The sequence below is a fragment of the Hyperolius riggenbachi genome, chromosome 12 (assembly GCF_040937935.1).
Source record: "Hyperolius riggenbachi isolate aHypRig1 chromosome 12, aHypRig1.pri, whole genome shotgun sequence".
In the NCBI taxonomy this organism is placed as follows: Eukaryota; Metazoa; Chordata; class Amphibia; order Anura; family Hyperoliidae; genus Hyperolius; species Hyperolius riggenbachi.
Window position 1 is genome coordinate 49806850 of NC_090657.1, and position 16490 is coordinate 49823339.

A 16490-nucleotide genomic window follows, 5' to 3' on the forward strand; every position below is an offset into this window, starting at 1 on the left:
CTATTGCTTCCTGCCAACATATGTACAAGATACAAATTTATAGCAGGTTAGTGGACATCTCAAGGACAACAACATATCAATTGTACGATCCAATGGACAATTTCTAATTTAAGGAACACCTACAGTATACCTCATCCTCAGCCCAACCACAATGAGATGGGACTAAACACTTGCGTAATCCAGGAGTCTTACTGTATGTAGGATAGATCGGTAATGTTATAAGTTAGGCTTGTTGATGTAGAAGATGCTTCTTGCTTTCTGATTCATTATGATGATTATGCAACTAAAATGAACACCAAATCCTTGTATTGCTGATTCCTATAAAAACTTCCTATATGCTCACAGCGTCTGAAGGCCTACGTCTCTGCTAACACCCTATAAGATAAATACTTGACCAACTTACATAACATGTATTGTACTGTCCACGTTTTGATTTCAGTGAATTTTATATAGTAAATGAAGAGAATTCTGTTCCTGGTGGGAACCATGTCTTTTGCCCACAGTTTGAGGCTAAATACTGAGGTCATTTCTTCCCTTAACTTTTTTATTTTCTCCTCCAATCGCTGAGTCACCTCAGCCTTGCTTGTAGACAAGTGAGCAGAGGATCATGTTTCAGCTGGGCAGGGAAATAAAGGGAAGAGGAGGAATATATTATAGATAAAAAGAACCCCCAGCATGCAAATGAATGGCAATGGCTATTAAAGGGCCAGTGCTTCTAAAGTATGTGATAACTCCAAACCATAACAGCAGAAAAAGTTTTGAATGCAAGATTAGCATCTTTATCACTTAATACACAGACCAGTTGCTGTTGAAATTCGATTTTTATGATGACAATCTCGCTTCAAGGCCCATACCCACAAGATTTGTGGAGTTTTCCCACGACCGGAAGCTTTTCATGACAAAAGGTTTTTGCAATATCGTGCAACATAATTTACCAAAGTTAGTTAAACGATGTTTAGCAATGTGCAGAAAACGTGACAGTCACAACGGATCCTAACCCGGACTATCATTCTGATCCCCACAGACTTCTGCGCTAAGAACCACAATCATGTGATGTATCATTCGAGCCCATTTGTTCCCACGGTTGCTTCTTTGTTGCATTGCCGCCATGTACCCCTGATCAATCTTTAGGAGAGTACTTTGATTAAGCGTCCCTGTAGCATGCCATCAAGGCTAGTTAGTGGTCGACTAAAAGGAATACGCAAGGAAGCATGAATGTCAAGCAATACCAGGAACAAGTCACACCGTAATCTTGCACCCACTTTCTTACCATAGATGTGCGAGCAACAAATACTGAGTCAATGCGTTCATTTAAAAACGTAATGCGGTACTTACATCACCAAACAGGTGAGCCAGCACAATGTCCACTGTATTGCTGGTCCAGCCAGAGATCTGAAATAAAGAAGCACACAGTAAATTTTTATTTGAATCTATCAAACTGACAGAACCAATAAACACACTAAGGGCCCATTCACACTCGAGCGTTTTGCTTCGATTTCGGCAAAACGCTCAAACGCTAGTGCTTTTTAAAAGCGCTAGTGCAATGAAACCCTATGGGCCCGTGCTTACTTGGGCGATTTGCGCTAATCGCCGCAAATCGCCCAAAATCGCTAAACGCAAACGCGTAGCCTGCACCATTTTCAGGCGATTTCCCGGCGATCGCGTTCCAATGCTATAGAAGCGCTAAACGCGATTGCTAAAAAATTGCCAAGTGTGAAAGGTGATTTTTTTGCACTCAACGCAAAAAAAAATAAAAATAGTCATAGCAAAATGCTAGCAAAAGCGCTAGCGTTTTGCGATCAGCAAGTGTGAATGGGGCCTGTAGAATAGGGTGCAGTAGAATGTCTAGGTGGGAAGAAGAACTTGACCAAATCAAAGCCTTGGGCAGCAAAAATAATTGAATGTTTAGCGACAAAAGATCAGCACCAGATGTGACCAAGCAGACTCCCGGGCGTAGGGCAACTCACTATGCCTCCAGACAGAACAAGTTATCCAATAGTAGGGAGAGAAAGATATCCGGGCACCAGATGAGTTGCAATGCATCAATCACCATTTCATCCCATCGCAAACACAGATGTATGGCGACCTCCTCTGAGGAAGCGAGCATTTAGCTCGGGAAATGGTTGTCAGGCCGCCATACATCTGTGTCTGCGGTGGGATGAAAAAGTGATGGATGTATCTGGTGCCCGGATAGCTCTTTCACACCTAAAATAGTTTGAAACCAGTTTTGGGCACCTTGGTAGAGCATAAGTCAACCACCCATCAATTACTCATGGATGATCAGTTATGCTGTAAAGCCACGCTTGATCGTGATTTCTCAATTTAGAGGTTGGACTTCTGTTACGCCCCTGATCAATGTAATAAATGCACAACCCTGATCAATGTAATAAATGCACAACCCTGATCAATGTAATAAATGCACAACAGATACGGCAACCCTGTAGAGGACCAAAGGACAGCAAAGTGGTGGTGATGGCCATGTGCTGCGCCTGCTGCTGCAGCCTCCAAGTGAGGCTGTACCAAACCATAGCAAGTCCCAGTGTTTGACTAGTCTTCCTAATTTGAAAACAGGGCCACACACCCCCCTCTCCCCGGCTGGCATAGTCTGACCTATGCAGAGTCCAGGTAGATGTGAGGTGGATGGTGGCAGGCTTGGCTGTAGAGCCTGTAGTCTGGACTCCGTGATCACTCCTCAGAATCAGTTACTGACAGTAGCCAGGGCACCAAGACAGAAAAGCTGCATAGTGTGCAACATTACTTTCAAACCTGCCCCCATCTAAGCCAGCAATCTCTGGACCCTTATGGATTAAAATACTGCTGGTGCAAAAAAGAAAAAAGACGGGGCTTTAGGCACATGAGATACAGATAAGAAGTTATTGTGCTACTTCTGTAACAGAAATTCAATATTTGCCTTAGAAGCTGCCCAGTCCATCCATCCCTTTGCACAGGGGTCAATGTTGATGAGTACAAGGCCTTCCACCAGCTCAGGGTGATCCAGCTGCAAGACACAAAACAAGCTCTTATCAGATTCAAATCCATAGAAAACGCGCATTAAGTGTCATATATACATCCATCCAGCTGTAATAAGGTCACCACATAGCTATACACCACATATATCTATACTAAAATACTAGTTTAATTAGCTAAATAAAAAAAACGTATTACTATAAAGATTGTCATTGAAGTAAGCTACCTCGTTTCTTTTTCAATTTTAAACTGCTTTTAAAAGCCTTTATACACCAGGGCGCCTATTTCCCAAATTGTGCATATTAGATACCCCCTACATATTCTGTTCGAGGGGTGGGGATCGATCACTCGTGGTTCTCACCACGGTGGACACCTGTCCCGGCTTGTTTCCAGGAGTGCGACCAAAGCCAGGTCCGAAAGGGCCACCCCGAGTGGAGACTGGTTTAAGATCTACTTACTGTGGTTGGTTTCCCCCTTGCAACCCCCAATCCCCCTTGCAACCAACCACCCCCCCCTCCCCCCCCCCCCTGTGAGTAGTGCTTCAATTAATACTATTATATTTTTACTCTACATACCACACTATTGGGCTCCAGTTTTTGTTTCTTGTGTCTTTCTACAAGGTGTCAAGACACCCCCACCACACTAGGTCCTGCAATTGGTTTTAAACTAATATGTGGGGGGTGTTACCTAAGGAAGTGGGTGTGAACTATGAAATGCGTTGCATGGTGCTACAATAAAAGCGTTTTTGTATATAGGAAAGCATTCAAACTTCAAGTCCCAGGTGATCTATTCAATAGAGACCATCTTCTCCATAAAGTACTGAACTTCCACAGATCACTAGTGACCGGTTGTGATCCTAAACCCAAGTGACGGCCACCACCTCACCCTCAAAGTGGGCACTCACCCTTTGTATATAACCCCTTTTTCGATGGGTCTGCAGCACCTCCAGGAAACCTTAAAGGCAATCCCCAGCCTGTCACAATTCCTCTGTCAAGTCTCAAATCATCTGTTTTGAGACTGGACTCTTCGAGCATATACCTCAATTAGAAGGTGGGGTGGAGAGTTTAGGCTAGCCAGGTGGCTCACGCACGGGGTAGAGCTTGTTAAAACCATGGGAGGCTCTTCTATTCCATATGCGAGTGTGCAATTTAAAGGGGTTGTGGGGGGGGGGGGGGGTGTTGTAAATAAAAACAGACACTTACCTGGGGCTTATATCAGCCCCCTGTAGCAGTAATGTCCCATGCCGCCCTCCTCCGATCTACCGTTCCGTCACCATCAGGCAATTATTCGTCTAACAAGACGAATAATGCACGCTCCCGCTCGAGTCATCGGAAGCTTACGGAGGCGGGGAGGGAAGGGACGCAGGCGGAGAGCCACGATAGAGGAGACGGGAAGCAGCAGTGACAGGCAGCATTAAGGTAAACTGCCAGCTAGCGACAAGGTGCATGTCGCTAGCATGGCTTTTTTTTATGGGTGACAGTACAGACACAGAAGCTGGTGATGGTATGCAGAACCAGCCTCTGTCCTAATAGCATTCTTCAAACCCACCTCGGGTTCTCTTTAACCACTTGTTGACCCAGCCTTTACCCCCCCCTTAAGGACCAGCGCTGTATTTGCTGATCTGTGCTGGGTGGGCTCTACAGCCCCCAGCACAGATCAAACACCAAGCAGAGCGACCAGATCGCTCCCCTTTTTTCCCCACTAGGGGGATGATGTGCTGGGGGGGTCTGATCGCTCCTGCCTGCGTATGGTTGGCGGGGGGGGGGGGGCACCTCAAAGCCCCCTCCACCGCAAGATTCCCCCCTCTCCTCTCTCTCTTCCCCGGAGATCCGAGGCTGCACAGGAACGGATCTGTCCTGTGCAGCCTCTAACAGGCTCCTGCCTGTCATGTGACAGCGATCCCCGGCCGCTGATTGGCCGGGGATCGCTGATCCAGTACAACGCTGCTACTGTTAGCAGCGTTGTACAAATGTAAACAAAGCGGATTATTTCCGCTTGTGTTTACATTTAGCCTGCTAGCCGCGATCGGCGGCCCGCAGGCTATTCATGGAGCCCCCCGCCGTGAATTGACAGGAAGCAGCCGCTCGCGCGAGCAGCTGCTTCCTGATTAATTAGCCTGCAGCCGGCGACGCAGAAATGCGTCGCTGGTCCTGCAGCTGCCACTTTGCCGACGCGCGGTATGAGTGCGCGGTCGGCAAGTGGTTAAGTTTTAACTGTTTTATTGTGTTTGCTCAATGACATTCACTGAAGTGTGCCATAGCTATAATCTATGAACTATTGACCCTTTTTATCTCCTTTCTGCCCTCAGAAGCCATTTTCTGCTAGAAAAAGTGTTTTATAGTTAGAATTTCTTATCAGTGAGGGTCACACTGTAGTCACTTCCTGTCTGAGTCAGCCACTTACATACCTGATATTTAACTCTTAGACACAGAAAGAAAAAAAAACTGTCAACTGTTTGACTCAGCAACTCAATAGGAGGAGGAAGGAGGAAGTAAGGGAGGAAGGAGGAAGGGAGGGAGGAAGGAGACAGAAGAAGAAGAAAGAAAGAAAGAAAGAAAGAAAGAAAGAAAGAAAGAAAGAAAGAAAGAAAGAAAGAAAGAAAGAAAGAAAGAAAGAAAGAAAAAGAAAGAGCAGCATGTGCCAATTACATCTACATGTATGGATTCAAACAGCATGCCTTGCAAGTATGGTAGCTTTGAGTACTATTTTAATAAAATCCATATCAACTGTGTTAGCACATCTTCCCAGTTTACCACAAGGTGGCGCCGGATGCCTGCAAGTTTCCCTGTCTACTATAATTTCTGTGGCAAGGAAGGCAAGGAACGGAAACCAGAGGTGAATAACTGATGGAGAAAATTATATCAATCTTCCTAGTCCTGAAAATGATAGATTTGTTTTAACTGCAACACACACTCACACAGCTATAGCAATTTCCTACCTTTACTTGGTCAGAAGGTGCCTGATTAGCCAATCAGGAACACAGTTATACACCCTTTGCCTGCCGTACCAAATGTAGCAGGAATTGCATAAATTAAGCCGCATTCAGGTGGGAGGCTTCGGTTAGACGCAAGCGTAGATTAGGATGCTAGCGGGACCGCCCCCTGCAGACATCCCTCCCTCATTTGCAGCTTCCAGGATGCAGGTGACAGGTGAGTGGTTAGGGAGAGACCCCTGTGGGAGGGGATGCCTGCACGGGGTGGTGCTGCTGGCGACAATCTACAATTATGTCCAACCGAAGCCCCCACCTGAATGTTGCCTACTTTATGCAGTTCCTGCTAGAATTGTTACGGCAGGCAAAGGGTGTATACCTGTGCACCTGATTTGCTGACAGGCGCCTGCTGACCAGAAAACAGTAGGAAATTGCTAGAGTTGGGAGTGAGCAAGTGTGTGTTGCAGTCAGCATTCAGTATAGAGGCAGTGGGGGTGAATTCCCTGGTGGTGAGAGGTCTGGGGCCCACCTGCACTTCCCTCTAGGTAATGCATGGTGGTTTGGGGGCCCCAGCCAGTTAGAGAATCCGGGGAAAATCGTGGCAGTTTTTCAGCAATATTTACTGCCATTTTAATGAAAGTGAATGGGAGCGATTTTCAAAAATGCTAATCAATTGCAAAACGCTGAAAAAAGCGCTTCTAGTGTGAATGGGCCCTCAGTGAGGGTTACTATAGTTCAACTATGTCCAACTGGAGAGAAGCTGTTCCTTTTTCTGCCTAAAAAGGTTAAAAATTCAGGTATGCAAAAATTACACAGGCTTGTTTATTTGTATTTTTGCTTTAGGGTGTGTACACAGCTTCTATTGATTGGCCAATTTTACCACTTCCATGTAGTCCATTCAAAATCTGTTGGCCCTCATACTACATGGAAGTGCCATTAAAAGTTCCAACAGGGCACTCACCCAACAAGAAAAAAAAAAGCTTCCATTTATCCAACATTAAAATTGCTTTACTTTGCACAGATCATAAGAGATTTTTCATAAGGACTTACTCCAAATTTACACAGGATATGGGCACCAGCTCCAACACCAATTCCTATCATGGATTTTAGGCTGAAAGAAAAAGACAAAGTCAAACAGCAGGTTCTCCTACCTCCAATCCCAGTTATAGTAGAGAAACCCCACCTGACGCCCCCCTTTCTCTGGCACCCTCATCTGCTCATGATCTCAGGATTACTGAAGCTGTTCTTGTCATAAACCTCCCATTAGGTTCAGAGGAAACCTGAAGCAAGAGGTATATGGAGGCACTGGCAGCCATATTTATTCTTTAAAGAGACTCTGAAGTCTAAAAAAAGGTCTATTTAACAAATATGTCTAACCACTTCACCACTGAGGGGGTTTTACCCCTTGAGCACCAGAGCAATTTTCACCTTTCAGCGCTCCTTCCATTCATTTGTCTATAACTTTATCATTACTATCACAATGAAATGAACTATATCTTGTTTTTTTCGCCACCAATTAGGCTTTCTTTAAGTGGGACATTATGCCAAGAATTATTTTATTCTAAATGTGTTTTAATGGGAAAATAGGGAAAAAAAGTGGGAATTTTTTTTCAGTTTTTGGCCATTATAGTTTTTAAATAATGCATGCTACTGTTATTAAAACCCATGAAATTTGCCCATTTGTCCCGGTTATAAAACCGTTTAAATTATGTCCCTATCACAATGTTTGGCGCCAATATTTTATTTGGAAATAAAGGTGCATGTTTTTCAGTTTTGTGTCCATCCCTAAGTACAAGCCCATAGTTTATAAAGTAACAGTGTTGTACCCTCCTGACATAAATATTTAAAAAGTTCAGTCCCTAAAGTAATTTTTTTTATTATTGTAAAAATGTTTTATTTTTTTATTACAAAAAATAAATAAATTGGGGAGTGTGGGAGGCAAGGAGTTAATTTTTAGTGTAAAACTATTGTATTTGTGTATGAAAAATGCTTTAGGGTGTAGTCTTACTAATTGGCCACAAAATGGCCACAGTAACTTTTTGTTTATGCGACCTGCAAGCGTACAGGAAATACGCTTGCAGGAAGGGTTAGGAGGCTGGGAAACTTTTTCTCACAATGATTGCTGCTTCTCATAGAAGCAGCTGATGATTGCGGGGGTTTAGATCAAAGAACGGGAATGGTTTTCCCCGTTCATTGATCTCCGGTCGAGCGGGCGGCGGCATGCACAAGAGCGAGCGGGAACGCAGGCAGCGGCAGGAGGTACGGATAACTCCGTCCCTGGGGTGAAAGGATGGAAAAAGGGACGGAGATATCCGCACCGCTGGGGGTAAAGTGGTTAATATCTTAGCCCTAACTAAACCGCCGCATTCCCACCGCTGTAAACTATCTGAATCCCCCCTAACTCACCCTCCCTCTCCCCTGCAAAATCCACTACTTTATTGGTCGTGGATTTTGCTGCCCTCTACTCTTCCGTGTGAGGCAGAGCTACGACCTGCAGCCCTGCCTCACATGTGTGTCAGCGGCGGATCTCCGCCTCTCCCCCGCCCCTCTCAGTGAAGGAAGACCGAGGAGCGTGGGAGAGGCGGAGATCCGGGCTGATAGACGCGCTGAGAGGCAGAGCTGCGGCTCATAGCTCTGCCTCATGGAAGCGCTGCCCGGATTGCCCCCGGGGAATTTGGGGGAGGGGGGGGGGGATTTAGATAGTTTACAGCGTCGTGAATGCGGCGGTTTACTGATGGCTAAGATATTAAACATATTTGTGAAATAAAAAACCTTTTTTTGAGAGACTTTCAAAATCTCTTTAACCACTTAACAACCTCTGCCACGCTTATCTACGCCCCTTTAAAATTCACCTGAGTCACAGGGGCGTAGATAGGCAACTCCTGTTTATTTTCCTGCTGTGCGCGATCGCGTTCGCGTCCGCGTTCGCGTGCACGCGGACGTGCATACGCGTCGGGCACCCGCTGGTCTGTGATTGGCTGATGTGAACATGTGTTCACAAAGCCAATGACAGTGCTTATTCATGCAGAATGTGTGTAAACATTGTATCAGTCACTATGCTGTTACAGTTACTGAGATCACTCGTGAGAGGATCTCAGATAACTAACACAGCATTAGTGACTAATCAGCATCAGTGAGGTTTTTTTTAAATAAATTATACCCCCATTAAGCCCATTAACCCTTGCCTCCCTTAAATGTGAAAATTGCTGTGGTTTTTAGGTGAAAAACCCCGTGGTAGAGAAGTGGTTAAAACACCAGTTCCATGGCAGTCCTGTTAATCTCTTTGGCTGCAGGAGTGCTTTTAACAACCCGAAAACAAGCATGCAGGATTTTTGGCAAACATCTGATGTGCATGCTTGTTCTGGGTCTTTAACTTAAAGTATTAAGACTCAGGATCAGCTGGGCAAGCAGGCAACTGGTATAAACTAATATTGTTTAAAAAGGAAATATGGCAGCCTCCATATCCCTCTTATCTCAAGTTCCCTTTAGGAGCCATTTCACACTGGTGCAAATTGCATTTTGTGATACAATTGCACCACTGCCAAAAAGTTGCACCATACAGCAAAGCACTTACAGTACAATGCTTCACTGCCACTAAAAGCATGATGGGTTGTCAGGTTCATGCACAACATGCTTTATGTTAGTCAAAACCCGCCACACCATGCAAAAGTACAAGGAATACCATTACGATGATACTGTCTCTGCATTGCAACAAAAGTCTACCTGACTGACAGTTAATTCCAACAGTCATTGTGACCACATAATTGCCTTAAAGGGAACCTGAAGCAAGTGAAATTATTTAAAATAAACATGATGTAGCTGCAAATGAATATTACATACTAACCTCACCGTCAGTTCCTCTCAGAGGCTCACCATTTTCTTCTTACAGTGATCCCTTCCAGTTCTGACAAAGTGTTGTCAGAAATGAAATATACCAGTTGCGGTCAGTTCTATATCAGCAGATCTCAGTTACAAGTGAATGTGCAAGGTAATGCCCATGTTTCCCTATGGCTCAAGTGGGAGATATTACAGTTTAATAGTGTGCTGTCCAGGAAGATGTTATGGGGTAAAGGCCATTTTTAAAACAGAGGACAGAGAATTCCATTGATCACAGTGGACAAATGGGACGCAGGAGAGGAGAAAGATTGAGGAGTAGACCAGATGGGGGGCAAGTATGACATGTGTATGGTTATTTTGACTTATTTTCAGTTCAGGTTCTCTTTAAAGCGACTCTCCATACTAAATAGAAAAATCCTGCAGCATCCCTGTAATAAGATATATTTTCCTGAGCAGCCTTGTCCTGCAGACCCAGCATCACAACCTCCAGCACCTAACTCCACCTCTACTCAAAGAAAACAGGTTTCTATTTACTGCAGTAAATGGCTTGGCATTGTTCTCCGGGTAGGGGAGAGGCGGGCCAGGCGCCAGAAGTGGAGTGAAGCGGGGTCTTTGGGGCGGCTTCGCAGGACAAGGCTGCTCGGGTATAAATAGCTTAATACAGGGACACTGCAGGATTTTTCGTTTTTTAAGTGGAGGAGAAAAAAATAAAAAAGTCACCTAGTTATGATGGGAGCTCCCCTTACTACTTGAAGTGGCACCAACATAAACAAGAAACCATGGCTTTGACTGGAACGTCATAAATCAGCCGTGCTCACAGCACATGTGCACTTGCCAGGCTAAAGGGGTGGGAGGCATAGCAGTGACCAGGGAGTGTTTCTCACTGGCAGATAGGAGGCCAGTAACCGCACAGAATCCACTTACAAAGCTAGTGCTGTGTGGATGGGTGGTGATAGACATTGAGAAGCAAATCATTCTGAGTTGATGCAAGATTGTGCAGATTTACGCAGCTCGAAGAATGGACCAACTGAATTCCACCTTGGCGGGATTAGATTGGTCCATTTTTAAGCAGCATAAACTTGGATAATCCAGTATCAACTCTGATATCCTTACCGCTGGGTTAACTAATACCACAGTACTAGATGGACACCATTACAAGCCCAGGCAGGGACGACACTATGTACATATGACACTCCAGCATTAGCTTGTTGGCATTCCAGAGCTTCTTCCAGTGTAACTGAAGGCTGCTCCTTACCTCAGCTGTGTTATGACGGACATCAACATCTCAGCAAGCTCATCCATGGTTGGATACTGGAACCTGGAATCAAGAACACAAGTGATTTGGCTGCAGACTACACAAAACACCATTTACTCTAATATTCAAAACATTATAAAGAATGACTTACAGGCTACTGAACAAGTATAAGGAGTTGGTTTAAAGCGTTCAATAAGTACAACATGCATTTATACTGATGCTAAGCAGTGTATATAATTTGTAGAGGTTAAAGTGAACCTCCAGACTAAAAATCTACTCAGCAGAACTGAAAAGGCTTGGTGTTTCTTTAACAGTTTCACAGCATCAGAACTGTTTTTCTTACCAAAGCATCATTTTTAGCTGCATTTTTAGCTAAGCTCCACCCATCAAAGAAAAAAAGCCCAGGCTTTTTTTCCCTGATGCTGTGCAGAGCATGATGGGATTTCCTATGTTATTCACGTTGCCTAGCAACTGGGAGAGGTGCTCAGGACACAGGACAGTTCAAAAAGATGGCTGCCGCCATGAAATCACAAACATTTGCCTGTTCTTTGAAAACAGGGTGGGTAAGAGATTATATTACCTATCTATTTTAATTAACATAACTAATGTAACGTAATGACAGTATGTTTGTTTAGGCTGGAGTTCCTCTAAGCCATTATCTGAGCCATTTAACGTGTACCTGTGACAAAGTGCAAAAGATACTCCCCTTAGTAGAGGTAAGCCTCTGGATAGTCTATACTGATGGCTAACTTTGGCACTCCAGCTGTGGTGGAACTACACGTCCCATGAGGCATTGCAATACTGACAGCTCCAAGCATAACTCGGGGAGGCAGAGGCATGATGGGATTTGTAGTTTTGTAGCCATCACTGGTCTATAGGCTTCTTCTATCACCCCACTGATCCAGTGCTGGACCCTCTGAACCAATTCTACAAGGACTTGTCAAATAGGTTCGCTCAGCCATGCTCCCATTCCTGTAGGAGCGTGTATGCACTGAGCAGGTGCAAGGACAGCCCACGCTTGCGCAGTAGCACATGGCTTTAACCTCTGCGTGGCTCCTTCCTTCCGCGCAGGCAGTCATTGTGCCTGCACAGTGCAGCCATGCTCGTACACAGATGGGAGCGTAGATGTAAAGAGGGTCCTGGCAAGATACGGTGGGCTGTAGCATCACTGGAGAAACCGCTGGATCATCCAGGAGGCTTCCCTCTTCTAAGTATCTAACATTAGCATTTTCTTTCCCCTCACATGTTTAAAAAGAGGGCCGGTAGTGAAAAATAAAATTGCTTATGGTTTACAATATTCATTTACATTTAGTCACGGTTTGCCCAATGTTAAACCTTTCCTCTCCCAATTTACATTATGAGATGCATCACTGGTGGTGACATCTTTAGTCCCGCCAGGTGATTTGTATGGGATGTTCGTTACTGAAAGTTCTATGCACAGTTGGAACCGGACATTATTTGCCACAATACAACAAGGTTCACAGACAGAACGGTCAGGACCATGGTCATGACATCACACTGTGGGAGGGGTTTTGCCACAACATCAGCCACACAGACCCCCTCTGATTTGAGAAAATGTAAAGATTTCTGGTGGGAAAGAGGATATGAGCTACTGATCGGAAAGGAAGTTAAATCCTGGGTTTAAGTTACTCGTTAAAGGTTTTCAGTCCAAATGAGGCTGTTGTGTTTATATCCATTTTACAGTCAAGGTCAGGATCCATACTAAGGGCTCGTTCAGACTATGCGCGCTGCCGTGTGCATTTTGGCAGTGCGTATAAGTGTGTGCGACACGCAAGAACGGTAGTAGGGCATAGACAGCCCTTCTACAGTTCCCATCATATGTGCTGTGCAGCAGCATTTTTGGGAATCACAGTGCAGAGCCCATTCCCTGTAGTGAATGGGATCGGCAGCGTTTAGTAGCGGAGATGGCATGCGATTGTACACGTGGCGTTCCGATCACACAGCCATCTGCGCTGAATTAGGTGAACGAGGCCTAAAGGCCCATTCACACTAGAAGCGCTTTTCTGAGCTTTTTGCGATTGATTAGCGCTTTTAAAATCACTCCCATTCACTTTCATTAAAAACTTGGTTAAAAAAAAAAAAAAAAAAAGCTGTGATTTTTGCATACGCAAAATCGCTGCGATTTTTCCGCAATTTTAAAGAAACTGAATGGGAGCGATTTAAAAACGCTAATCAATCGCAAAACGCTCAGAAATGCACTTCTAGTGTAAATAGGCCCTAACCAACAAATCGACTCGTGCAGGTTTGTTAAAGGGCCCTTTTCCAGTTGCGGCAATTGCGATGCTGAAATCGCAAAATCGCAGATTGCTAGTGATTTTTAAATCGCTAGGGTTTGCTAAACATAGGCATAGTGGTGGGTAATTTCCACAGCGCGATCGCGGCTTGGAGAGATTTTTACCGCGATTTTGCTATGCAGTGCATTAATTAGCAAAATTGCAATTGCTGAAAAAAATTTGCAACTAGCTGAATTGCATTTGCTAGCGTTTAGCACAAACGCTAGCGATTGCAAGTGGGAAAGGGCCCTTACTAATACTTCTATCTTTATTTTAGGGACAAATGCTGAATGTTGCAATTGCTGCAATTTGAGGTTGCGTTGCATAAAGTCTATGCATGCACTAAGAGTTCATGACTTTTAATTGGAAAATTGTCCATCAATTTCTGATCAGTTACTGGACATTCACGCATAGCCTGTAGTTCTCCCCCACCCACTAGTTATTACAACAGCCCAGTCACATTCTGTGTACGCAGCTTTCCTTTCACCACAACCTAGCAGTGATCTGATCTGCTGACAGCTGTGTAAACCTGTCAGCTGCCAGTAAATCAGCAGTTTTCATCTGGCCGGTCTTTTCTGGATCCTGTTCAGCAAAAAGTTTGGAAACTTTTGCTGAACTCTTCCAGACCGTGCATTCTCTTTGGCCACTGTGGAGAGCCCAGATGTATACACCGGTTTGTACATGTAGGGAGAGCAAGGGTATCATAACTGAACTACGTACCCAGCAGGAAATGGTGGCGCCCCCACCTGCTGCCCAGGAGCATCCACATGACAGACAGCAAAATGCTGAGTGATCTCATGCATGTCTTCATAGTTGAAGAATGAGTTGAAGCAGGACTTATCTGAAAAAACACAAAACAGGTCTTGATGCCTAAAGCCCCACTGCAATCTAAACGAGAAGAAAAAAAAAAAAAAAAAACAAAAAAAAAAAACAAAAAAAACACACAACATACCTCCCCCAAAGAAAGAAAACAAACAAGAGAATCAGTAAAACAACAAGTGTTAAAATGTGAAGTGGCATAAATCTAATTAGATTTTATGCTGTAAATCTTTTAAAATAAAAAGTTACTACCACAAAGAAAAAAAAATGTAGAAGAACATCACCCAAACAATTAAACACAGCTTTTTGTTCTTCCGTAGAAAGTTCCTTGCTTCAGAGGAAAAGCTGCTGCCTGCATCCAAAGAGGTGATAACATGATCTTGTTTACATTCCTTTGTCAGATACATTTAGTAAGCATTAACAGAGCTCTCCACTTCTCAGTTAACTTGCACACATGCTAGAAGTAATCACTAGATTTTAATATATAAATGCAGCAGCTATGCAATAAAAAGCAATGGCAGCTTTCAGAGCAGATAAACTGTACTTTGGAAATTTGTGAACAGGCAATATTACTTGTGCACAAAAGCAAATATGATAACTGTATGGGGAATAAAAAGTAGGTATACATTGAATGTTATCTAGTTTAAAGTGGGATAAAACTGACATATGTTCACATACATACATGATGCACATTTGTCCCAGAATAAAGTTCTCTGTAGGTGACTTGTTTCCCATGTAGCTAGCATTTACAGTAGGTGGTCTTACTGTGACAGCGCAACCTCTGGCAAGGTTTAGGACCAATCCATATCTTTACGGAGTATGCTCAGAATTTTATTTACATCACTACATCATCACCAGTTGAGCTCATCCAATATTCGGGTATCAGAACTACCCAGATAATCCTAACTTTTTCCACTATCCAAACCTTGAATAGCAATTCGGATATTTTTTTAAAATCCGAATAGCACTATCGCACAAACTGATTTCCCATCTGAAATCCGAGCAGATAGTTCAGATATCCAAGCAGAATCCAAAATCACCTTCTATGGCAAAAATCCCTTTCGAAGGCAGTCATGCCTAGAGAAATCCCTTTCGAAGAGAGGGCGAGAGAGACCTCCAAAAGGGGTTTTTACCATTTTAAGAGATTTTTGGAAGCATTTTAAGTCATTTTCAGATCACTTCCGGTTTTCTATTCGGATATCCGAATCCGGCCGGATATCCAGGATATTGGGTTCGGATATCAGAGTTTACTCGGATACCAAAAAGTTTGGATTTGGATATCCGATTCGGATCCAGACATCTGGGTATCCGGATCAATTCGGATTCTGAAAAGGGGTATCCAAACACCCCTGATCATCACTCCCTGGGCAGCAGTGGCACATTCACACAGAAAGATTAGTGTGCTCACAAGTGGGCAGGGTAGGTGGCATATTTGAAATTAGACTGTGCCAGGGAGCACTCTTGAAATAAAAAATACAAAACCCCTTACGGTTCATGCCGATGTCATGGTAGGTCAGGATGACCGGTCTGTTCCCTTTCCGAACACCTCGCATGGTGACATGTAACACGCCATGAGGAGTTTCAACGTCGTGTTCCTGGAGGGGGAAACAAACGCTAAATGTAAGCTGTACCTGTAGGCAGGGATCAGGGGCATAACTACAAATCATGGGCCTTCCCAGCAAAACAAAAAACGAACAAACAAACAAACAAAAACTTTGATGGTGCCCTGTTAATGTTTACAACCATTCCCTTGCCTCCCCCTGGTGACCCTCATAGCCTGGGAGCCCATCTCACAAGGGTCATACAACAAGTGTGATCATCAGAATCTTCACACCCATAACAAGTGTAGCCACAGAAACACCTGATGTGGAGTATCTGAGGGAGGGTAGGTTAGTAGTTAGGACCCTCCCACATCTCTCACCCCTGAAGTGGCAGGGACTGCTCCCCAGTAGTTAGATCCATGGCAAGGATTTATACCTATTTTTTTTTTTTTTAATTATGCAGCTCTGTATAGCAGTATTGCCCAACTGCTGCCGCATCACTTAGAGCTGTATTGAAATGTCCCCTCCAGGCACCCCCTCTATCCCCCATGTGGTAGCACTTCCGTACCTGCCACTACCAAACTAAAAACCTGAACCACTAAAATGCAACCCCTGCCCAGATAGAAATGTTAAAAATATCAGCAGTCTTCATTCAGTTTCAAAATGGATCCGTGTGCATTCCAGGTGAACAGTTTTCAAAAACTGAACACAGGGTCCAGACTTGTCAGGACGTCAGGGACCGCACATGGATCCTGATAGACGGAGGGGTAGTGGCGGGCAGTGCAAAAACGGCCCTACCTCTACACAGACACAGAGGGAGATCAGTTTTGCCTACTGCCTGCTCCTCC

At 44.3% G+C, this 16490-nt stretch overlaps 1 protein-coding gene across 2 annotated transcripts in view; it reads right to left on the reverse strand.

Moving 5' to 3' along the window:
* NDRG3 (NDRG family member 3) overlaps positions 1–16490 on the reverse strand; it is a 146957-nt gene that overhangs the window by 48655 nt on the left and 81812 nt on the right. For both annotated transcript variants that reach the window (XM_068263741.1, XM_068263740.1), the window contains exons 4-9: positions 15591–15696; positions 14003–14123; positions 10989–11051; positions 6947–7007; positions 2912–2998; positions 1336–1392 (exon numbers count right to left, since the gene is read on the reverse strand). In XM_068263741.1, the coding sequence (XP_068119842.1) occupies positions 1336–1392; positions 2912–2998; positions 6947–7007; positions 10989–11051; positions 14003–14123; positions 15591–15696 (495 nt within the window). The remainder of the gene's footprint in view (positions 1–1335; positions 1393–2911; positions 2999–6946; positions 7008–10988; positions 11052–14002; positions 14124–15590; positions 15697–16490) is intronic.